The 25,333-nt window shown below is 43.3% G+C and overlaps 1 protein-coding gene across 1 annotated transcript; it reads left to right on the top strand.

The window, feature by feature from the left end:
* Nucleotides 1–2,195: 2,195 nt before the first annotated feature.
* On the top strand, nucleotides 2,196–6,349 carry LOC133893433 (probable envelope ADP,ATP carrier protein, chloroplastic). The gene is made up of 10 exons (XM_062334450.1): nucleotides 2,196–2,738; nucleotides 2,872–2,928; nucleotides 4,083–4,145; nucleotides 4,241–4,297; nucleotides 4,402–4,485; nucleotides 4,670–4,738; nucleotides 4,802–4,914; nucleotides 5,018–5,187; nucleotides 5,353–5,431; nucleotides 5,514–6,349. The coding sequence occupies exons 1-10, from the start codon at nucleotides 2,340–2,342 to the stop codon at nucleotides 5,611–5,613; spliced, it is 1,191 nt and encodes a 396-aa protein (XP_062190434.1). The 5' UTR covers nucleotides 2,196–2,339; the 3' UTR covers nucleotides 5,614–6,349.
* Nucleotides 6,350–25,333: the final 18,984 nt, after the last annotated feature.

The following is a 25,333-nucleotide window of genomic DNA, read 5'->3' as shown; positions in this document are numbered from 1 at the left end:
AAGGAGAACAAATTATCATGTTCATGTGTGATGCATAGCACTAGGGATCAACACTTGCAACATTTTATTATTTCCATAATAGTAGAGATGATATATCATGTTCTTTTTTATAAGTAATTTTCTGTGTTAGATCTGCAGCCTTTTTGAGCAAATTTATGTTCAAGATATGCAGTTTATCAACACGTGCTACTCTTTTTTTTGGCAACAAAGAATCAACAAAATGCAGATTAGAGATGAATGATTATAGAGATGAATAGGGGATGCAAGTGCTGAATGCATATATGTTTTTTAAATCAAGCATTTGCTTCTTCCTGGTGGCAGAAATATTGATCTCCAAACCCAGCATTGCTTCCTTCTTCTGCGTCAAATAGTGTAGGGGTTGTCTAATCTGGTAGGTGGCTTAATTAGGAAGACTCTTGATCAGCTATTTTCCTAATTAGGGTGTCCGGGCGGATGAGCTTTAGTATGCATGTGCATGCATTAGTCATATTCTTATGGATAGGGCAATCTAATTTATCATTTGGTTGAACGGATAAAATTTAGATAGGATTAGCTAAAATTATGTAGGCCTTATTTTTTATATATTTATTTTTTTATCAAAATATAATCATGTGAGATCTTATTTGGTTGATTTGATTGTAATGAATATAATGGTATAATCGAATCATAAATAAAATAAACGGTTTATGAGATAATATCATTTAAATCTTGCTAACAAAAAAGTACATTTACTCTAACTAACCAGAATATGCCACATCAGCAATATAAAGCTCATTCAGAATATAGATAGCTCCGTGTAGCAATTTTTGGTGGATGAGTTCATCCAACATCTAAGAAAAATATTCTCTTTAGATGATCATTCTATCCAGCTTGCTCTCTAACCAAACACCTTAAAAAATTAGATGGTCATCTCCTATCTAGAAATATTTCTCTAACCGAACACATCCTAAAATAAGTATATAAGGAGCAATTTGATTTGAGCCTAACATTGCTCCGTCTAAACTTAATCACGTTATAGATTTTTAGACAACTGTTTAATTTATTGTCACAACTGTGACAAACTATATTTTATTAGCCTTCTTGCCCACATATTATACACACAGTTTTTGACTAACTTTGTCACAATTATGATTAAAAATGTATTGTCTATATTTTTTATAGTAAACTTCACTTGACTAAGATTAGTTATAATATCATTAGACATGAATCAAACATACCTAAAGTCAAGTACAATATTTTTAGATGAAATTTTAAATCTACACCAAATCCTAAAAGATATGAAACATTCCTCTCTTTCCAAATGAAAGTCGAAAAGCTTCGGTGAACCGATACTCCAAACGGAGTATTAAAAGCACTGCAGGATTGGGATTGATTAGCCATCTGTATAAACAAGAACCAGCACTAAGGTTACTTCTAATGCTTCATAATGTATAATATTTTAGGTATTAATTAGATAGTCATATAGAATTACAGATGATGTACTAAAGAATTAAATGAAAAAAACGAATGAGCTATTGTCTTGTATAAGATATTAGTTTGACTCAAAATTCAAGAGATAAATATAGCATAAATATGTATTGGAGTATCTTATATCTTATATGATATAAGGTGACAGAAGAGAATATATATTAATTATGTAGACCCAATTTCAAATACAATGTATTAAGATAATTTATGTTTATTTAGTGTCTATGGTGTGGATAACATAGATATTAGCTCATGGTGTGGAAGTGTGAGTGACTAAGGTCATCTCCAGCAGCTATTTTAAATTTTTATCCTCAAAAATACTATTACAACATCCTCTATCACTATTACGGCATCCTTTATTTTTTCATCTTCAGCAGCTACTCCATTTCTTATCTTCTACTCATCTTTTTCTCTCTCTGGTCCGCTGTCAGCATCTGTAAACAGTGTTGCTACAGTACCCGACACGTTTTTCGCTCCGGCCCACTGTCGGTCTCTGTGAGCAGTGTTGCTACATCTGCTACAGTGATACGTGCTGCTACAGTAATACGTGCTGCTACAGTAGTCCGCAAAATACAGACACGCCCTCTCCGCAACACTGCAGCGTCACTGTTTGGCACTGTAGCACTGGATGAAGTATCTGCTGGAGTGCAATTTCCTTACTGGGTGTAGCACTGGATTCAGGTGCTGGCCTAAGATCATCCCAACCGATTAGGGAACGAAATGAAGCGACACTAGTGACATATCCTTCCTTCCTTGAGCCCTCCTTATCCCGTCCTCCCTCCCTTGCCCCTTTCCCCTCGTCTCCGATTCCCGCGGGCTCGCTGATCCAGGCATCAGGCGCTCCCGCCTCCACTGACACTCGCCCCTCCCCGATGAGCCACCGGCGGGTGGAGGCCTGCGACTCGTGGCGGCCGCCGCGGAACCACGGGGCGCCCTCGCTGCACCTCCTCCGCGCGGGCCCCTGTCTCCCCGCGTTCGCGTCGCTCTCCGTCCGCGAGGGCGGGTGCGGGGAGGCCGCCGTTGCCAAGGCGGCGGCGGAGGAGGCAGCCGTCGTCCGGGTCGAGGGGAAGGAGAGCGCGGCGGAGAAGATGGCGGGGAGCGAGGTGGACAAGGAGCGCAGGCTTCCGCCCGCGGCGCAGCTGGTGAGGCACCCACTGGCGATTCTGGCTCTGGTGCCCAACAGCGCCGCGCTCTTCGCGGCGGGGGCCGCCGCGGGCGCCGTCGCCAAGACGGTCACCGCGCCGCTCGACCGCGTCAAGCTCCTCATGCAGGCACGCCGCACGCGTCGCTCTCTCTCTCTCTCTCTCTGAATTTTGGAATAACTCTATCTGAATTTTGGTTCCTGCTGCCGCCGTGTGGCTGACTGTTTTGCCTTGCCCCCCTTTTGGTGTTCTGTTCTTGTAGACGCACAGCGTGCGGGTCGCGGGAGAGAGCGCTAAGAAGGGGGTTGGATTCCTTGAGGTAACAATGCAATCAATTAGTTCCCTTGATCTATTTTGGTAGTATCGATAGGATGCTATGAACATTTATAGTTTCACTCTAATGCAGTGCATTCAGAAATACAGCTTCCAGAATACAGTGTCTGCAGATTTTTTTTTTTTTTTGTTTTGAAATGAAACAGAGTCCTATCTTTAACGGAACGAGGCTTCTCTGAACATGCTTCCATCAATTCTATAGAAATAAATGGTGGTTGAAAGCAAATCTTGCTGTATTAGAAAGAAACCATAGACTTGAATTAAAGGCACTGGAGAGAAAATTTAAGATAGAAGTCACTAATGGAGTAATAGGAAGACCTATTGAAAAAAATTAATTGCATGGGTTCTTGGATGATTCTCTGTTCTGAGTCCTGGCCATGCTTTCTGATAAGCATGTCGAAAATAGAGACCAGCACTAAATCCTTTGTTGAACAGCTCTCATGCATGGTTCAAGTTGCTCTACACTTAAGTCACACTTAACAACCCTATTTAACATTATGTGCGGTTCTCAGTCATGTACAGATATGGTTGTCATGAAGCTTTTGATGCACTTATAGTTATCCGAACTGAGCATCAAAGAAGTTATCCTAGTCCCTAGATTGCTGGATTGACATTACAGGTTGAGTAGTTATCGTGGAACCCAAACATGGCTACTAACGATCCTATTCTAATCAGAAACCCTAATACTAGAGATGGGAATGAATTGTGTGTGTAATCCCCCCCCCCCTGGAGGGATAAACATGAAATTTTTACTTAATAGCATAAGGAGAGGTGAAATGGTTATCCTTTGATGTCTTTTCATATGTGATACTGAGTCAAATATTTACTCCCTCCGTTTCGCAATATTTGTCCACACTCATCATTACATACAAACCAAGTAATACTGAAATCGAGTGAAAAAATACAGTGAGATGACCATGCTACCCATAATCAATGCAAGGATGAGAGTAAGTAACTCACCAGTGTTGAAGTAAATGCATGCATGCGCTCAAGAGCATAGCAGTAAAATGGACCATAAAGCATCTTTGGTTACCGCAATGGATAAACAATTTGAGACAGATACTCCCGAGACTATAGATAAACATTGCGAAACGGAGGGAGTAGATAATATTGTAATCTAATATATCTACAATTATGTAGGCTATTGCAGACATAGGAAAAGAGGAGGGTCTTAAGGGTTACTGGAAAGGCAACCTTCCACAGGTGCTTGATGCTCTCGGTCATGCATATTGTGACTCATGCATGGTTTATTTTGTAGTCCTGTGTTGATTCCTTTTTTTCTCCATAAACTGCTCCAGGTTATTCGCATAATTCCCTACAGTGCGGTACAACTCTTCTCATATGAAGTTTACAAGGTCATAATTACTCCTTGTCACACTTAATCACCAATTTATTTTGCATTCTTGCGATTGTGAGTTCCACATTTTTTTCTCTTACAATGTTACTGCTTTGCATTCAGAAAATTTTCCGGAGAAAGGATGGAGAGCTCACTTTGTTTGGGAGGCTTGCTGCTGGTGCTTGCGCGGGCATGACATCTACACTCGTAATTTATTTATTTTCTTTGCTTCTTATCAAATATCCCTGTATTTCTAGTTTGGATAGATGTGGGGATTTGGACATAATTGTTTGTGCTTTGGTCATTAATTCGAATGGCACATAAACTTCGTCAAAATTTGTAGAATACCATTCTTAGCATATTCTGAATTTCTATTTGTACTTGCTGATAGGTAACTTACCCACTGGATGTTCTCCGGTTAAGGCTAGCTGTTCAATCTGGACACAGCACTATGTCTCAGGTAACAACTTTTGTAAGTGCAATTTTCTAGTTTGGAAATTGGCATAACCCGGTGACTTTGTAGGTTGCTCTTAACATGCTGAGGGAAGAAGGTTTAGCCTCCTTCTATGGAGGCTTGGGTCCATCTCTTATAGGAATAGCACCTTACATTGCTGTGAACTTCTGTGTTTTTGACTTGTGAGATTCTTCTACTGCGTATCAATACTGTGGTACATGAAAGCTACTCCCAAAGTTACTTTTACCTCACATTTTTTATATGATATTCCTTCCGGTGTACAAGAATGAAGAAATCTGTACCAGAGAAGTACAAGAATAGACCTGAAACATCTCTAGCAACTGCTCTTCTTTCAGCAACATTTGCAACTTTGATGTGTTATCCCCTGGACACTGTTAGAAGACAGATGCAGATGAAAGGCACATCATACAATACAATTTTTGATGCTATTCCAGGTAGTTATGCTAGCATTGCATGAACTTATAAATAATACATAACATTCACTTGATCTCGCAATATGAATTATATTTTTTTTTCTACATGCTCACTTGCTAGTTGATCATGTCCTTTATGGGCTAAAATGAAATACTCTTTTTAAGTCTTTTTAATGCCAAATGCAGGCATTGTGGAGCGCGATGGTCTAATTGGACTATATAGAGGTTTTGTGCCAAATGCGTTAAAAAATCTACCAAATAGCAGGTACCCTTTTGTGCATCCTATAGTGGCATGTTTAACAACGAATGTAAGCACTCATTGCTCACAATTTGTCATATCCATGCAGCATTAAACTGACTGCGTTTGACACAGTGAAGACACTGATATCTACTGGGCAGAAGGAGCTGGAAAAAATCATGCAAGAAAACCAGGATAAAACAATCTAGGGAAAGAGCCTCATTCAAGCTTTAAGGCTTGGGCAGAATGCATATCTCCATGCATACTCCATTTTGCTCTGTTTCCTCCTTTCCTGGGGCCATATTTTAGGATTTAGTTGTCACATCTTTCTGTTCCTTTTCAGTTTGGTCCTATATTACGGTGTTTTCCTTAGCATATGCATTTCTAGAGATAGGGGAGGCACTGGAAGGAAATACGGCAATGAGTTGATTTCTTTAGTGACAGCATAGCTTTAGCTAGCATCAGTGGGAGCATTCACCCTACAGATCTTATTTATTTGAATAGAATATAGTGTATTAGTGTGACCTCATAAGTTCTTCAAAAGTTACCAGTATACATCATAGCCAGAGTAATGGAATAGCATGGAGCACCCTGGCTACTGCCTATTAGCAGGTTCTCCTTGTCAATGAAATAGCATGTTTGTTCTACTGAACAGATTGGGGTGACTGCTATGATTGTCTTGATATTGTACATCCCAGACCTTAGGCTTGAGATTTGCCATCCAACAATTTTATTCAGTTTGGAGTTTTGTCCTTGTGAACCATGTATTCGTCATTGTTGTTTTCGAACCAGCCAGTCCTAGAGAAGTAGGTGATGAAATGATAAGGATGAGGTGCTTAGGGAGAGGATCAGAGGGGAAAATGTATCTGTTTTTTTTATATTGAGGAGACTTATCTATTTAGTTGTACAATTTTAAGAAATGAAGCGGGAATGATGTTTGAGAAACTGTCTTGTTCTTTCATGCCCTAGGTATGATTTTGTTGCTAGTACTGATATGTTTTAACCTGATGTATCATGTGCATCTGGCGGTGGAATTGATTACAGTCCGAGTCCACGTAGTACACAATTGGAGTTGGGTCTCACTTGTCCTGTTACCTTACGTGTCTGTTGTCCTTCACTAACATGGTTGATAATTTTATATATGCCAAACTCACAGGCCAAATCTATTAGGCTCAGTTTGTGGTTGCGGTGTGGTGCTGCCAAAATCTAGTATGCTACGTGAGTCTGCGAGTTTCAGTAGAATTTTGCTGTAAAGATGTTTCTATCTAACCGCAACATTCGAATCTAGAAAAAAAGAGCTTTTTTTTCATGAACGGATGGCACGAGATCTGCTGATTTATCAAAGAAGAGAATTAATCTAGTTTATGAAAAAAACTGGATTCGGAAATCTTATAATTGCATGATTAATTAGAGGAGAAATCGGGAAAAAAAACCCTATGAATAACATAATGATTGAGATAACTAAACGAAAAATGGCTCGCATACTATTCAACCTAGCTCAAGAAGATAAAACCCGTCGTAGGTCATTGTTGCTAAGCTCGTTGCTCTAGCGGCACAACAGTTTCGACTTCTCACAGTGGATCACAACTGCACTTCTAAGCGTTCTAGTGTGATCAAAGCCGCAACCGAACAAACCAACGCACCACCTGAGGCACGAGCCACCCTAACGCGGTGGTGGACCTCCATGTCGGGTGGCTCCAAGGCAACGCCTCCAAGCAGGATACAACATCGAAAATGCCGTTCTTGCCTATTCGGAAGATTGAACTTAGATTTTCACCCAGAAAGTCCCCTAGGGAGTAGCGAGACACCAAGACGACGCCTGTAGGGAGGAAAACAGTGCCAAAGGCGTCGCCGTCATCGGCACTAGCAGGAAGCCGACCTAGGCTTTTGCCCGGAGCCCCAAAACCCCACCCGCGCAACCGAGCCACCCGATATCGTCGCCTCGCGCATGTCGCCTTCTAGGCCACCACCAGCCGCTAAGCTCCCCACACACTGGATGGGCGAAGAGACATATCAGCAAAGGGGAGGAGCCCAACAACACAGTGGTAGCAGAACACACTCACGTGAAAGACAACAAACATCAAGCCAGGCCACTGGACTGGTAGCAGAACGGTAAGAACGGCAACCGACGACGATGGACATGGCTCATCGTTGGAGGAACCGAAGCGGTAGACCACTCCCTTAACGAGGGACATGGTCACGTAGCTCCTAGTGGGCGTGAACCGCTGCACCTAGCATGCGTAGAGGAGCTCAAGCATGCAAAGCCTGCCAGCAGGTGCCGAAGGGTGCGATGACGACGCCGAGGTTGCTGTAGCCGAAGATCGCCGCACCAAGCAGGCTGAGGAGACCATCTGACCATGACGGTGTCCACCAGCCCCAGCTGCAGGCACAACACCGAGCCGTGCCACTCGGCCAGGTCATAGAGGGGGGCCTTTGCATTGGATCTGAGTCATAGCCCGAGCCGCCACCACCAGAAGGGGAGGCGTGCTAAGGCCAGTGCCGACAACGCTCGTCGCACCGCCGCGTGCAGAATCGGTGCCATCGCAACATATCTAGCGCCACCACAGCGGATCCGACATCGCACCACCACCAGGCGCTGTGTCTAGGCACCACGCTGACGCGCCACCGCAAGAAACCATCGTTGTGGACAAGGGGAGAGAGGGGGAGATGAGGCCACACGGACACCACCACCTCTGTTGATCAGCGGCGGTGGCCCCATCGAGCCGCGAAGGAGGTGGGATAGGGTGCAGAGGCGGCGATGCCCCCCTCCCCCCTGAGTCGCCTCTCAAAGAAAACGCAGGGGTCCATAGCGTAGTGGCCTCGGTGACCAAACATAGCCTTAGTCGTAGAACTCTTTTTCGTAATCTATAATAGAGCTTTACTTGTTTGCACTGTAGTCTATGTTGCCTAGAGAAGAATGGCTGCAGTAAGGGTCTTTTTGGAACGCAAGTGTCGAGGGTTAATCCCTAACAATGTATCTGGGGTATATCGACCGACGGGAGCGTGATCAATGTTTCCTACGAGTAGGAGTGTGTGTGTGATGATGAACTCAAGAACACAAGGGGTTATCCAGGTTTAGGCCTCCTGTGAGATAACAGCCCTACGTCTTGTGTATTTTGTTATGATGAGATACCGAAAGAGTTCCATCTTTTACATGCCTGGTCCTCTCTCCTTTATCTAGTAGGAGGAGAGGCGTATATACAAATAGTACCTACCAGAACTATGGCAGTCCCATTCCTACTGAAAACCCCTACTATGAGGCCATCATTACAGAGAGTGAGCATGCTCAGTCTGCCTGGTCATCTTGCGCGTCCTGTCACATCAGTCACACGTTGTTACGCCCACTTGCGAGACCATCGCCCCCGCTTGCAGGGTCGTCCCGTAACATTAATTTCTATGGGATGGGCCACTGCACCACTGCGTCGGCCACGACTTCGCTCGTCGAAAGGAGATGCCTGGGGAAGGAAAATACTTGAGTGTGTAGCGTTAAATGAGATTAGACTGGTTAGGTGAATACCTGCCTCACGAGCAGGCTGGTCGTGGGGTTTTCTTCTGCAATTAGGGGACTGGTCGTGCAAGCCCTGCCAGACGTACGTGCTGGAGTCAGCTTTTGATAATATCTACTGCCAGCGAGCCTTTGCTGGTGTGGACCCATTTTAGAACAGGGGACTCTCCTATTCTTTACATCGATAGTAGCCCCCAAGCTCCCCTGAGAATGCAGGAGACAGAGTGGTTTTGCCATGTGATCGTGGTTGTGGTCTGGTCGTACCACTTGGACCCTAGGTGAACATAAGTTTCAGCCCAGGGGATAGACATCGACGCTGTCTCCTCGTGTGGTTGGCTCAAGAAACCACTTCCTGATGGGAGGTTAAACGTCCAGAGAGAGAAAAAAGTGTAAGTGGGAGAAGATTGTGGGAGAGAAACATTAACTGCCACCGAACCTGAGAGAATTTTGGTTCCCTATGAGTGACCCTTCAAATTTTGAAACGGGTGGACTCCGTGATAGTTAGAATATCGCACCAGCCCTACAAATTAGAAAAACAAAGGTTCCCCACGACCTTTCTCCAATCTCTCCCAGCTTCCACGCCTTCGCACCTAGAGCCCCTTGTTTCCATCGCTGTTCGTGCTTCTGCTGCCCCCTCTGTCATATTCTAATGGCACCACGCACAGAAAAAAGAGCCAAACTTTCCTAAGTCCAAGTGTAACGCGGCGAGATGAAGCAGATATGTGATAACCATCAGCTCCCTCGTCACCTGTCTTCGGGGTACCGCCCTGGGGAGGACGTCCCTGCTCCCCTCGCGAGGGAAATCGTGATGTTCGTCTCCTTCTTCTTGGCCATCGTCGTTCCTTCCTTCTCTAAGTTCTTCACCATCGTCATTTCCTTCTACAATATTTACCACCTCCATCTCAACCCCAATTCCATCATCACGTTGAGCATCTTTGCTCATATGTGCGAGAATTTCATTAAAGTTGAGCCATGCCTCGACCTCTTCAGGTTTTTCTACACGGTCAAGTTATAGACCAGACCGACCACCGGGAGATGTGGATTTTGGTCGGTCTGGAGAGAGGAATGATTCTATCTTGCAACAGAAGATTCCTTGGACAATATTCGCATTCCGAGCTGACCGGCGCAAATCACAGAGCATTAGGGGAGTGATCCCATAGCCACTTTAGAGTTGCTGGTTCTTGTGACACGAGTTAAGCAACTTGCGGATGCCGGGCTATCAGGGTCAGATGTTGTCCATGACCACATCAAACACTAGTTGTGCCCTTTGCGGAGGAGAGCATGTCCAGCACACAAGTACACTAGAGTGATGACGTCACCTAGGAAAGTTCCATAGGTAATACTGCAGCCACATCCTGAGAGTTTTTTGTTTTAGCCATGCGACATCTTAAGTATCCCTCTCTTACCCAGATCTCCCTGACGAGACCATCGATTTACGGGTTAAATTCCTAATGGTGGCTGCCCCGAGGAAGGGTGGCCCTTCGCGTGATGCTCCTTCGCTGTGTGATCTCCCATCGTTGGAGAGGGATCAAATCAAACTAGTACGTTTAGCATTTTCTTAGATCTTTACCTCCAAGCTTCTCCTTGGTGAGGGTTTCATGGTCTAGCATTGCTGCATGGTCTCCCCAAGGTCGACGTCCTACGTTCGGTGATTGACGAGGTCATGGAGATTGTCTGGGAAATTAACTCCGGTGCTCACCCGACCCCTCGGTTGCCCAGTACCGCTTTGGTCAATAGTCAACCTGGTCGTGGTGACGATCAAGTTGCCCAGAGCTGGATATCGATCACAAGTGGAGGTCCTGCGTGTGGTGCCGGTCAGCATATGGTTGACCAACCTTGCCCTAACCAGACTTGCTCCGACTAGGTCCATACCGACCCGGTCCACACTGACCTGACCCGCCTTGGCTAGAGTTACTCCGACCAGGCCCATACCGACCAAGTCCACCCCAACCAGATCCACCCCGACCGGAGTCGCTTCGACCAAGCCAGGGGTGACCAGACTACTACTATCCAAGGCTCTGTGTTAGCGGGGAAGAGAGCGGCGGAGGGCTCTGCTTTCGCGGAAGCATCCAAACGGGCCCGTGTGACACCGGTCACATGCAGTTTCACAAGGACAAGGCTCGTTCTCACCCCTCCGCCCATGTGGTAAGCTTATTTATCTTTTCTTTCTTGACTTTGTAATCTTTTGCAGTTGCCTCAAATCCTCCATAGACCCTGTTCGCAACTCCTTCGGCATCTCAGCAAGATGCTTCAGCCCCTCAGCCTCCTGTAACTTTGATGCTAGGAGCACTGGTCATGACTTTCACACATGCAGAGCCGGTCATGGAGCCCACTCTAGCCTCTGACCTGCTTTCCTTAGTCGCCACCCTCCCCACCTTCATTCGAAGACCGATCGCCGAGAAGGAGGCGGCGAACAACAGGTGTGTCGAGTTGGAGAGGCTGGTGGCCAAAGAGATGGAGGCGAGGCTCTTACTTCAGCAGGAAAATGCAGCTTCAACAGAAAAATGTCATGCTCATTGCTAAACTTTCTCAGCTTAAGGAGGGTGAGCGAAAGACCCGCGGTATTCTTGACGAAGCCTTTAAGACAATTCGACGTCCCCTGAGGAGCGTCGGACTGGACGCCTCTTACCCAAAGGATGATAGGGATGCTCAGGGCTAGGCCTACGCCATGCACATCCTATTGGAGAGGTTTGCCTAGCTCCCAGGTATCTTGGTGGTGAGGACCTCGGAGGACGTGAAGATGATGGCGACAGCTGCGGTGACGTACGTTCTTAAGTGCTACCACTATTGCGACCCCAACTTCAACCTGAGACCATCCGGAAAGGGCTTGTGACCACCGGTCCTGTAGCCATAGAGAGGCTGGAGGTGGAGTGCCAAGGATCGGTGGATTTCGTAGGGTCTATCTTCCAGGTGGAGACCGTTGAGGAGGTCATCATAGGAGACTAAACCTCGAACTATAATTTAGGCTTGCATTATTTATGAATGAAGCTTTTGATTTCTCTGATGAGCTTGTGTCACTACTATGATCTTAGAGCCCAAGAATTGACCACCCCTCCTGCTTGCTCTGAGCCCTCAACCACTCCTATTGATAGCGCTGATAATCAGCGCAGTCTGGAAGCGGTGGCTAAGTGTGAGCTTAGGTTTGCCAATGGTTGGTGGATTTCGTACCTTAGGTCTACGCAGGAACATTAACAACCACTTGTTTACGACTGCATTCCACGGTGCTTGTCTTGCCTTTGCTTGTGTCAAGGAGCACTTCCCCAACCTAGACCTTGTTTCGGCGATCTCTAAAGGATTCGTCGATGTCCAGAAGATCATTGAGGAGCCTCACGACCTTACAAGGTCATTTTATTTTCCAGGTCAGTCTTTGCTTTGGTCCGTTCGGTTTGACCCACAGAAGGGCATCTTTGGATCCTAGAGATACTAAGTAAAAACAGTTAGAAACAACCCCCGCTCATTACCCAAGTGGTTATTTTGTAAAGACAGGATATGTTTTTATGTAACCTTCCATGTGTCCCTGTGGCAAGCAGGTTCTGAGTGCACGTTACATTTAGGATGGACCAAAACATTCTGTGTTGCTCGCTAGTTAGGTTTGCGACGCATAGGACAACCCTTGGCGTGACAAGCCCTTCACTGGTGACCATTACTCGACCCAGGTTAGTGCTCGTGGCCTCATGGTTGTTACTCCCCAGCTGCCCATATCATTGAAACTATGCGAGTGGCAACTTGAATCCCTACTAAAATGGTTTGGTACTCACCACACGAGTGAACAAGCAAAGTAACCAGTAGCACAAAAAAATGGAAAAATAAGAACAAAGGACTTGATAACCTAAACTGCTATAAAGGCCTCGACTGCCTGGTTAGCAGCTATTTTGCTGATCTGGTGGTCAAACCTCAAAAATGAAAAAACTTACAAGTCGGTGAGGGACTGTTCCTTTTCAGGGACTGTGGGTAATTCGTCAATCCAATATCTTGAATAGCTCTTAAGCCGATCAAAGACCTGTGTCTTGATCCCATGCAGTATCATCTCATTTGTCCTTTTAACATGCATGTTGCTTTGCGGGTGTGCCACTCATGCATAGCAAATTTTAGTCTCAATCTCTTCACAGTAGTCTCAGAAAGAACTATTGGTGAACTTAGTCGTGTTGTCCGTAATTATGCGGTTTGGACTAACAAAATGCACTACCAACCATCGTATGAAGTTGATCGCGGTTGTAGTGGTGATTTACCTGACAGGCTCGACCTCTATCCACTTAGTGAATTTGTCGATTGCCACGAACAGGAATTCAAAACCTCATAGGGCTTTAGGGAATGGTCTCATGATATCGAGTCCTCAGACAGCAAAAGACTAAGAGAGTGGTACGGTTTGCAATGCTTGGGCTGATATGTTGGTTTGTCTGTCATGGTACTAACATGACTCACACCGTTTCACTAGCTCGCAAGCCTCCTGGAGGGTCGTGGGCTAATAGAATCCTTGTTGGAATGCTTTTTTGACCAAAGTGCAGTATGAAGTGTGGTTGCCACATATGCCTCTGTGAATATCAGAGAGTGTTGTGCTTCCCTATTCCTGAGTGATGCATTTCAGTAAAAGGTCATTGCTCCCTCGGTGGTAAAAGCGTCCCTCTACCAGGGAGTATCTACGGGCTTGCCACGTGACCCTTTCTACTGATGCATCATCTTCAAGAACTGTTCGATTCTGAAAGTAGTCCAAGATCCGAGTTCTCGGTTGCTAAATCTCGTACCAACCAGGAAGTTCTGTGTTAAACCCAAAAGTCCCAGGTTAAGCTAGAAAATTGCATAACATCTAGTTTTTGGGAGTTGTGTATAAATACCCCCTCTCTTTACTTACTGCTGACCTACCATGAGACAAAAGCTTTCAAAGCCATTCAATAGCTCTCTCCACTTCCTTTGGCTTTAATTCTTGCAAAAATGTGAGACTTAGGTTGAGAGATTGAGATTGAGTGCAAGTGAGCTACATTTCCATTCTTTGAGCACTTGAGTTCATCGTCAAGCTGATTGTTCCGCATTTGTTACTCTTGGAGCTTAGTGCTCCTAGATGACTAGGCATCTCTTGTGAGCACCCAAGCTTGTAGTGTGCCGCAAGAATATTTGTAAAGGTTCATCCTCACCTCCACAAGGGAAGAGGATACTTGAGTAAGCCCAAGCTCAATCTAAGTGGTCGTTTGGTGAGGAAAAGGGTTAAGAGAGACCTGGCTCTTTGAAGCTCCTCAATGGAGACGTAGGAACCTCAGTGAAGGGTTCAAACTTCGGGAAATCAATTCTTGTCTCCTTGCTTACTTGTGTTCATTCTTGTTCTATTTAATTCTTGGGCAATTTGCCCCAATCTACGCATTTGTGTGCTTATGACTGCAGGTGACTTGTGGAAAGGTCCTACTACATCTCTAGTAACATGTGGTAACACTTAGAATCAACTAGATTTGCTTAGACATACTTATATTTGATTTCGTTCTCTACATTCGAAAAGTCCGGGTTGAACTAAAAACTTCAAGTACCTGGAAGTTTCGGATTCTATTAATCCACTGTGAAGTTTTAATTTTTCAGGAACACATATTCGCCCCTCCTCTATGCGACATCTCAAACATTTAATTGGTATCAGAGCCTAATCTCCTACAAAGCTTCATTGCTTGGAGAAATTGAAGATGTCAGTGGGGAGAAGAGTTCGAAAAGTCTGAAGGATGAAAGATCAGGCGATAGCTCAAAGAAGCCTATTGAGTTGGGTGATGCCTCAACAACAAACGACTCCAAGGATAAAAGGGGAGTCGAAGTTGGTTTTGATTAAAGCAAATTAAATTCATCTTCTAACAACTTCATCTTTGTGCCTTCCGGGCGTGCCCCGTACTTTGATGGTATGCACTACGCCGCTTGGAGGCACAAGATGAAGATGCATCTAATCTTACTCCATCCGAGCATTTGGAAGATCATGTGTGTAGGTCATGATGTTTCGGAGGAAGACATGGAACTCACACCGAAGCAAGAACAAGCAATTCATCGGAATGCTCAAGCAACGAGTGTTCTCCTTGGTGCCTTAAGCCTCGAGGAATTCAACAAGGCGGATGGGCTCGAGGAGGCAAAGGAAATTTAGGAGGCGCTCCAAGTGGCACATGAGGGCACCACAAGTGTGAGAGAGTCAAAGATCGAGCTCTTGGAAAGAAAATTAGGAACGTTTGTGATGGAAGATAATGAAACCTCCAAAGAGATGTATGACCCCATGATGGTACTCGTGAACAAGATTTGAGGACTTGGAAATGATGAGCTAGATGACCACAAGGTGGTGAGAAGATTATTGAGAACCTTCGCACCAAGGAATCCTACCTTAGTAATACTCATTCATGAGAGAAGAGATTACAAGAAACTCACACGAAGTGATGTGCTAGAAAGGATCCTGGCTCATGAACTCATGGAGGAGGAAGCCATGGAAGTAAAGAAACTTGTCAAGCAAAGCTCAAGCTCCAAGATCAAAGAAGTGGCATTGAATGAAAGCAAAAACAAGAAAAATGAAGAATCTAGTTCAAGTGAACAAGAGAGCTCCGATACTAAAGAAATTGGTTTCTTTGTGAAGAAATTCAAGAAATTCTTGAAGAAAGGTGGCTATAGCAAGTACAGGAAAGACAAGTCCAAAAGAAGACAATCCAAGAAAGCTTACTGTCGGATGTTGAACTCCTATCGCAGGGATCCGGAGGGACCCCTTTTTGAGATTCGGCCGGGGGATGATTCTGAATATGTTTGCGGGAGAAATAAATGGGTGTAAATGCGATGGCAGGTGGGATGGAATGATCTAATGCAGAAGGTAGTAAATGCACTGGAGAGATTTTTAGACAGGTTCGAGCCGCACTGAGCGTAATACCCTACTCCTGTGTGAATGCTATAAATGCCCTAAGAATGTCCCTCAGGGATGTTGCTGGTTACAAGAATGTTTGTCTATCCTAGAGCTTCGGGCTCCTTGTTCTTCGGTGATCTCAGCTTCTGTGCTTGCATTGAGGTGTTCTTCTATCTTCGCTATGGATTCTTCAGCCTCTGAGAATGTGTATCCGAGTCTTTGAGAGTCTAAAAAATCCTCCTCTTGTCTGTACCCGCCGACTCTCTTAAATACCCGCCGGCTCTCTTAAATACCCGCCGGCGGTAGCGTGCCCCGAAAGGGAGGGCACGAGTTCCAAGACGCCATAAATGGAAAGACAGTCATCATGGGCCGCTGCACGAAGTGACGGGGAGGGGGGTTGAAAATGCGCCCCCCCCCCCCGCCAGATCTCGATCGTCATGATGGCGCTGGCGACGGGCGCCGTGGAAAGGGCCTACCGGGCAGCCGCAGAGCAGCCCGGCGTGCCCATCTGGTCTTGTTTGTCTGACACAGCAGGGCGGCAGGTGGGGTGCCTTGGGCCTTGCGATGCTATCCCGAGGCGCGCCGGAGGACCCGCGTCTGTCCCTACGCCCTTCTGCCAGGATGTGGCAGTGACTGACACCGAGCGTGGCAGGAGCAGTTGGAAATAACAGGCCACGCGCCCTCTTAAATGCTGCATCGGGCCTCTCACTGGTTGACACCTCACCGATGGACCTCTGTGGGGGCCACCGGCAAAGGACTTCTGAGGTCCTCGGGGAACCGAGTGCTCGGGGGCCACTGTTTACAGCTCCGAGCACTCTTTCCCGGATAAGCTCTTTCTTGGTTTTCGGGGAACCGAGTGCTCGGGGGCTGCTGCTCACGACCCCGGGCACTTTCTCCCAGAATCTTGTTGATCGGGTCATCAGGGAACCGAGTGCTGGCGGCCACAGCTCGCGACCCCGAGCACTCTCTCCCAGAACTTAGCTTCCTCGGGGTCTTCAGGGTACTCAAGCGCTCGAGGGCCGCTGCTCGCGGCCCCGAGCACCCCTTCCCGATACTCGGCTTTCCTTGGTCGTCGGGGGACTCGAGTGCTCAGGGGCCACTGCTCGTAGCCCTGAGCACTCTCTTCCCGGCACTTGGTCTTCTCGGGTCATCGGGGAACTCAGGTACCTGGGTGCCACTGTTCACAACCCCGAGCACCCTCTCCCGGGACGTAGTCTTTTCGCGCTTTGGGGAGATGATCCCCGCGGGAGGTCGCCACGTGGCAATCTGCTAATCTGGCCTTGAAACTCGGGGACCCCTGGTTCCTGATTCACCGACACTTGCTATGAGTGCGACGAAGTTAGCCATTTTATAGCTGAGTGTCCTAACAAGAAAAAGAACAAGGACAAGTAAGAGAAGAAGGGAAAGCCTTACAAGCAAGACAAGCGCAAGACCCACAAGAAGCTCTATTTGGGTCAAGCTCACATCGGCGACGAGTGGGACTCCAATGACTCCGACTCTGAGCGACCGTCGCCATATATTCATCTCTACCGAAAAAGTCACTTTTTGGTGATATGAGCGACGACAATGACACACCCATTTATCTTATGGCAAAAGGGCGAAAGGTAAAGTCACAACTCAAGCTCCTTGATAGCGATAGCGATAGTAATAGTGGTTGTGAAACCTTGCTAAAATGTTCAAAAAAAATGTCATAACTACAATAAAAGAACTAATGGAAATAATAAAGAGTTAAGAGGAGATTCTCGAAAAATAAGATGACTTGCTCATCCTTGAAAAGAAGAGAAACCTTGAACTTGAGAAACTCTTTGCTAAAGAGAAAGGGAAGGTTGAGGAGTTGACCAAGCAATTAAGCTTGGCCCATGAATCTATTGCTAGTCTAGATGGTACCAATGCTACACTTCAAGAGAATTTCAAATGTTTGGATGAAACTCATAAAACTCTTGAAGTGTAATTTAATATCCTTAAGAATAGCACTTTATCCTCTAATGATGCAACCTTGCTCTCTAATACTTCCACTAGTCACGGTTGCTCTCATTGCTATAATATCATATTAATGATTGTGCTACTAATGCTCAATCTTTGCAAGCATTACAAAAGGAAAATGAGAGGCTAAATGTCTTACTCAAGTATGGGTTCATTAAGATATACAAATCCGCGGATGCCTATGCAATACCATTGAGGTTAAGGACAACAAAAATAAAAGAGACCTTGGGTTTGATATGTATATGAGCAAGCCAAATGAACATGTGGTGATAAATGGTAAAGAATGCCTCAAGTTCATCAAAAGAGGCAAGCAAGTTGATCCCACCACATAAGTCAAACAATCCAAAGGGCATGCACCTCAAGCTACATTTTATGCTACTTATGTGCTTAAGAGGAATCACCTTAGTAAAGTAGTTGCTTTATATGGTGGTGCACGCACAAAGGATCACGTTGTGAAAAGGAATATGTGGGTGCCAAAAGTGCTTGTGATAATATGAAGGCACCCAAATAAATTTGGGTACCTAAAATAAAAGTGTAATTTGTTTTGTAGGCGTACTCATCTGATAGAATAAGTTGGGTGCTTGATAGCGGATGCACCACTCATATGATCAGAGAGAAGAGCATGTTATCTTCATTCGAAGAAAATGGAGGATCGCATGAAAATATTATGTTTGGTGATGATGGGAAAGGATAGATAATGGGTGTAGGTAAAAATGATATCTCCAATGATCATTCTATCTCAAATAAATTGTTAGTCAAATCTCTTAGCTATAATTTATTGTTCATGTCACAACTTTATGAAATAAGCTACAATTGTCTTTTTACTAACGAGGGTGTAACCGTCTCTAGAAGGGAGGACTCATCAATAGCTTTCACCAATTGTTTGAAGGCAAAATTTATCTTGTTGATTTTCAACGGATGAAGTAAAGCCTAAGATGTGTTTAATTGCTAAGTCTAGCATGAGTTAGCTATGGCACCGCCGACTAGCCCATGTTGGAATGAGAAATTTGTCTAAACTTCTAAAGGGGGCACATCCTTGCACTATTAAATATTTTCTTTGAGAAAGATAGAATTTATAGTGCATGTCAAGCAGAAAAGCAAGTAGGAGCTCATCACCCCGTCAAGAACGTGAAGACAACCACAAGGTCATTGGAACTTGTCCACATGGATCTATTTGGATCCATTGTCTACATAAGCATTGGCGGTAACAAATACGACTTAGTTATTATTGATAATTTTTCTTATTTTACTTGGGTATTATTTTTGCGTGATAAGAGTGAAACACAAGCCATATTCAAGAAATTTATGAGAAAACTCAATGAATTTGATGTGAAGATAAAAATGATGAGAAGTGACAATGGAAGTGAATTCAAGAACACTCAAGTTGAAAACTTTTTTTATAAAGAAGGTATCAAGCATGAATTCTCGGCACCCTTTTCTTCTCAACAAAATAGAGTTGTCGAGAGGAAGAATAAGACTCTTATAGAGTCAGCAAAGATCATGCTTGATGAGTACAAGATTTCAGATCAATTTTAGACGGAGGCTGTCAACACTGCATGTCATACCATCAACCGGTTGTATCTCCATAAGGTCTTAAAGAAGACCGTATATGAGCTACTAGCCAGTAACAAACCAAACATATCTTACTTTAGATTTTTTGGTAGTAAATACTTTATTCTAAATAATAAAGCCAAAAGTTCTAAATTTGTGTCTAAAGTTGATGAAGGTTTCTTGCTTGATATAGATCACATGCTTATGCATACTGTATTTTCAACAATACCTCAAGTTGTGTTGAAATTGCATGTGATGTGATATTTGATGAGACTAATAGCTCTCAAATAGAGCAAGTTGATCCTATTATTTTAGGTGATAAAAAAATTCCAACCAAGATGATCAAGAAGATGGCAATAGGTGAAATTAAACCTTAAGATCCCCAAGAGTTGCAAAAGGCCGAAAGTAATCAATATCAACCCTCTTCATCAACTCAAGTGGAGCCACCTACATCAACTCAAGATCAAGCTCTTGGTGACTCCAACGATTTCCTTGATGATGATGATGAAGTGGGAGATATTCAAACCCAATCTTAAGTGCCACATCCAAGAGTTCATCAAAGCATCTAAAGGGATCATCTGGTTGATAACATTCTTGGTGATATACAAAAGGGGTAACTACTCGGTCAAGAATTACAATTTTTTGCGAATATTACTCTTTTGTTTGTTCTTTGAAGCCTTTGAAGATAGAAGAAGCACTTGGAGATCTGGATTGGGTGATGGCCATGTAAGAATAGCTAAACAAGTTCAAAAGGAATGAAGTCTGGTTCTTGGTGGAAAGACCCAATTAAAATATGATTGATACCAAGTGGGTCTTCCGTAACAAACAAGATGAGAATGGGATCGTGATAAGAAACAAGACACGATTGGTTGCTCAAGGCTTGACACAATTAGAAAGTTTAGATTTTGGTGAGACTTATGCTCCTGTAGCTAGACTTGAGTTAATTCATATATTACTTGCCTATGCTACTTACCATGATTTTAAACCATATCAAATAGACGTGAAGAGTGCATTTCTAAATGGTCCAATCTCCGAATTAGTGTATGTAGAGCAACCACCCTGATTTGAAGATCCCAAATTCCCCAATCGTGTGTACAAACTCCATAAGGCGCTCTATGGGTTTAAGTAAGTACCTAGAGCATCGTATGAATGCCTTAGAGATTTTATTATAATAAAGGGCTTTGAAATAGGCAAAGTTAATACTACTCTCTTCACTAAAATAGTTGATAATGATTTATTTATTTGCCAAATATATATCGATGACATCACATGGTTCTACTAATTAATCGTTTTGTGAATAATTTAGTAGAATTATGACCAAAATGTTTGAGATGTCAATGATGGGGGAGTTGAAGTTTTTCCTAGGATTTCAAATTAAACAACTCAAGTAAGAGACATTCATATGTCAAAATAAGTACATCAAGGATATGCTTAAAAGATTTGACATGAAGAATGCTAAGCCTATCAAAACTCTCATGCAAGCTAATGGACATCTCAAAATAAATGAAGGAGGTAAGACCGTTGATCAAAAGTTATATCGCTCCATGATTAGATCTCTACTTTACCATTGTGCATCTATGCCTGATATTATGCTTAGTATGTACATGTGTGCAAGATTTCAAGTCGCTCCAAAAGAGTGTCATTTAATGTCCGTTAAGAGAATTATTAGATATTTGGTTCATACCCCTTACCTTGTCTTATGGTATCCTAAAGGTTTAACCTTTGACCTAATCAGATATTCGAATTTTGATTATACCGATTGTAAAGTGGATAAAAAGAGTACTTTAGGGATTTGTCAATTCTTGGATAGGTCATTGGTCTCTTGGTCATCAAAGAAACAAAATTATGTCGCCTTATCCATCGTCGAGGCCAAGTATGTTGCAGCGAGTTCTTGTTGTGTTCAACTACTTTGGATGAGATAAACCCTGACAGATTATGGCTTTAACATAACCAAAATTTCATTTTTGTGTGACAATGAGAGTGCCATAAAAATAACCAATAATCCTGTACAACACTCAAGAACCAAACATATTGATATCCGACACCATTTCTTGAGAGACCACTCAACCAAAGAGAATATCGATATTCATCATGTGAGAACCAAAAAATAACTAGTCAATATCCTCACCAAGCCACTAGATGAGCAAAGGTTTTGCGAGTTGAGAAGTGAGCTAAATATCCTAAATTCTTGCAACTTGGCTTGATATGTTGCATACAATTGTTTGATTTACTTTAGTAGCTTTGATAGCTAGAAGTGCAAAAATCTCCTTTTAAGTGGTATTTTTCAAAAGATTTTATTCTTTGGTCTTATAATCATATTTTGATACTTGTGATCACAAGTGGTAAAACTTCTTATATTTTCAACTATCCAATCTCTCAAAGATCCAAATCGAATCTCGTTCAAAATCAGTTATGTCATCCTCCAAAACCCAGAAGTTTCGCTCAACCTGGAAGTTCCGGATTCTGTAAGTTCCTCGATTCTTTCCAACTTTATCAAGGTGACTGAACCCGGAAGTTCCAGGTCCACCCGAAAGTTCCAAATTCTATCAATCTATCTGGAAGTTCTGGGCTTCATCTGGATGATCCTCTTGGTTTCAATTTCTGCCTCAACTCGGAAGTTCCAGGTTTCACCCGAAAGTTCCGAGTTCTAGAGCCTTTTCCCCTTACCCGAGAGATACCCTTTCACTCTGCCCTTTCATTCTCTCTCACACCCTCTCTACCCGGCGGCGCATCTCTGGCGTTTTCAAGATTTTTTTCGTCAAAATCTTGGTTTTCCTCCAAGTCAACTCCTCTCATAGTCAGAATCTCTGACCCTTACTTAGAATCGACTCCAGGATCTTAATTTGAACTCAAGGTATAGCTCAAAACATTTTTCCCTCAATCTCTCAATGCTAAGCTTTAGAGTCAATTTTTTTGGTAATATGGTTCCTTATTTATCCTAGAATCATGATCTTTAAGGGTTTGAAAATTCTTTGGATGAATCTTTTGAAACCCTAATTCTTGCCCTTGCTTGTGCTACCCGGAAGTTCCGGGTTGTCCATCAACTGTCATCTAACTTATGTTCTTCACCCTTTCCTGTTCAATCTTTTCCATATCTCAAACATATCATCCATATGTTTATCAGGACATTGTGAGATGGGGCGTGCGAGGTTTGATGGTCAATCTTACCAAAGGAGAACAAAGGCTCGGCATGATCCCGTAGCTGAAGCACCAAGCGATTCAGAGGGAAATGCCAATGTCAGTGATGGTGGCAATGAGCTAGTGTAGCATGGATCCCGTGAGGCCATTTGGAAAGTTCCAATATCACGATCTAGCGGCATTCACATTGAGAGACGGCTCAAACCGTCAATGCAAGTCGTGGCGGTACTTTGCCACCTAGAAGAGGAACAAGTGCAGCAGAGGGAAAGGAGAGTCAGTGGCCTCTGGCTCTCGAGCACAAGTTGAAGATGATGTGGGGGAACAAGAAGAAAGGACTATCTTGCCACCTTTGAAGCTTCACAAACGCAAGAAGTGCCCAAAAAAGTGAATCTTAGTCAAGTGCCCAAAAAAGTGGTAAATTACACGAACAAGTACGGCAAATACAAGAAGAAAAGATATGCAGATCATTTTGTGAATGCATCAGATTCTCAGTTTTGGAATGCCTTTCAATCTGACTTCTATGAAATCATGATCCTTCCAAAGAAGAAGCCCATCACTCCCATGCAATGGATAGATTGGGAGTATATGACAAGAAGAATGATCCGTCTTTCAATGAAGTCATAGCCGCTTGTGATCACAAGAGGGTCAAGAAAATCATGTGTTTAAGGTATAATTGGAGTGTTGTGCTAATTGCATAGTTTTATGCTAATTTTTATTATGATCGTGAAGAGAACCAAACTATGCATTGGATAATTGAGGGTGAAAATACAAAATCAAGTATAATATTTTTGGTCGCTTGTTTGGATTTGACATTCGTGACACTAGCAAGTCCAAGATTCACATTGAGCAACAACTTCCCACCAATGAAATAGAATTTGTGTATGATGATGATCTTGGTGGAGTGACATTTGGAAGAACCAAGGGCATGAGGAAATTCTACAAGTACCTCAACCTTTTGTTCTGTGACACTCTTACTCCAAAAATGTTGATGCCACTAGTGTGCAATCGATCACAAGGAACCTATTTGCTAAGATGTCCAATGAAGATGATCCTTTTAGTGTGGTTGATTTTAAGAGATTCACACCACATCCCACACCCCAAACCAGAGTTGTGCTTAATATCATGTTCATGATTTAGAAAGTGACAAAGAAGAAATTCTTTAAGGAAGTCAAGCATGAGCCTTTGAGGATTAGGTTGACGAGCTCCAAATTAACCCCCATACCATCTACTCAATAAGCTTCTAGGAGGGGTCCTTCTCCTCCTACACATCATTCTTCATCCTCTTCATCGTCTATCCTGCTATGCTCAAAGCTATCTTTAATGTGTGTACTCGCAATGCTGTGAAGATCAAAGAGTATAAAGACCGCACCAACATGAGGTTGAGAAAGCTTGAAGCGAGGCAAAAGGAAATTCATGCACATTTGAGGATTGAGCCTCCTTGCTCACCGATAGCTTCTGAGGAAGAAGTTAGCGAGCCCGAGATATTTGAGGAGCCATGGGTTTGGTATGATCTGCCCAAACTGTTGTCAATGCCAGACCATCTTCTACTGCTCATGTGGGAAGTGCCGAGGAAAGCTCCAACAACGATGACGACGATGGTGATGGAGATGATGACTACAAGGAGGACAACGACTGAGCTATCTTTTTTAGTTTCTTTTTCCTTTTGGTGTCTTGATGTCAAAGGGGGAGAGGATTCCGTGGTAGTTTCAGTCTTTTCTCAGTTTCAATCTTTATCTTTTTGATATTGGACACGTAAGAACTTATTGTAATGGTGTGATGAATTATGTGATGTGCTAGATGTTGAACTATGCTTTATAAGACTTATCTATGCTAGTATGAGATGTTTATGATGTACTAGTGTAATGTTGGTTTTATCTTTTTTTATATATATATATCTTGTTATATGCATCACGGGTTTATTATGTTCACTCACACTCTTGCACCCCCACAGATGCTAAGATATAGCGAGAGTTCTCGTAAAATCTTTTTAAATTTGTGCATTTGATGTCAAAATCAAGTTTTAATCAATGCGTACATTTAGGGGAAGCTCGTCATATATCTTAGGATTCAAAACCATTAATTCAATTATCTTTTGTAAGTTTTAATCGTGTTATCATCAACCACCAAAAAAGGAGAGATTGAAAGTCCATCTAAGCCCCTTATATGGGTTTTGGATAACTAATGGCAAGCGATTAAGGGACTAATAAAGTTTAATGAGTTTATGCAACAAGTGTTAGTCCAAATGTAAAGTTAAAAGACACTAACGACTCTCAAAAAGGAAAAGAGAAGCGACACGTGGCTACTCAATATATTTAAATTTATTTTATTTTTTAAAATTACGCATAGGTATACTGTACTATTAAGATAGATACGTCTAGATAGTCTTGATGATGTATCAGTGCTCAAAATACACTTTAAGTTTAAAGATGAGAGACACATAATACCCTATGAACATCGGGTTTTCTAAGTTGCTCTGTGTACCTGGAAGTTCTAAGTTCAACCCAGAAGTTTTGGGTATTCGGAACCTCTGGGTAGGGCTCTGAGCAGGGTGCTCGGTTTGGTTTTTCAAACCAACCCGGAAGTTATAGGTAGCTGAACCTCTAGATTTTTTTTTTTTGACCTGAGTTCTCGGTTGCTAAATCTCGTATCAATCCGAAAGTTCTAGGTTAAATCCGGAAGTTCCAGATTAAATCAGAAAAGTACATAACGACTAGTTTTTTAAGTTGTGTATACTCTTCACTTGTTACTGACCTAACATAAGACAAAAGCTTTCAAAGCTATTCAATAGCTCTCCCTACTCCTGTTGGTTTTAATTTTTACAAGAATTTGAGACTTGGGTTGAGAGATTGAGATTAAGTGCTAGTGAGCTATATTTCCATTCTTTGAACATTTGAATTCATGGTCAAGCTTATCG

This window comes from Phragmites australis, chromosome 2 (assembly GCF_958298935.1).
Source record: "Phragmites australis chromosome 2, lpPhrAust1.1, whole genome shotgun sequence".
NCBI classification, from domain to species: domain Eukaryota; kingdom Viridiplantae; phylum Streptophyta; class Magnoliopsida; order Poales; family Poaceae; genus Phragmites; species Phragmites australis.
Note: the sequence above shows the minus strand (reverse complement) of the source record. Positions and strands in the feature narration are given on the sequence as shown.

Excerpts from the sequence above, each read along its gene's own strand:
- LOC133893433 (XM_062334450.1), top strand. The coding sequence starts at position 2,340 with ATGAGCCACCGGCGGGTGGAGGCCTGCGACTCGTGGCGGCCGCCGCGG. Across the intron at positions 5,188-5,352 it reads AATTTTTGATGCTATTCCAG|GCATTGTGGAGCGCGATGGT; the intron begins GTAGTTATGCTA and ends TGCCAAATGCAG. Across the intron at positions 5,432-5,513 it reads AAAAATCTACCAAATAGCAG|CATTAAACTGACTGCGTTTG; the intron begins GTACCCTTTTGT and ends ATATCCATGCAG.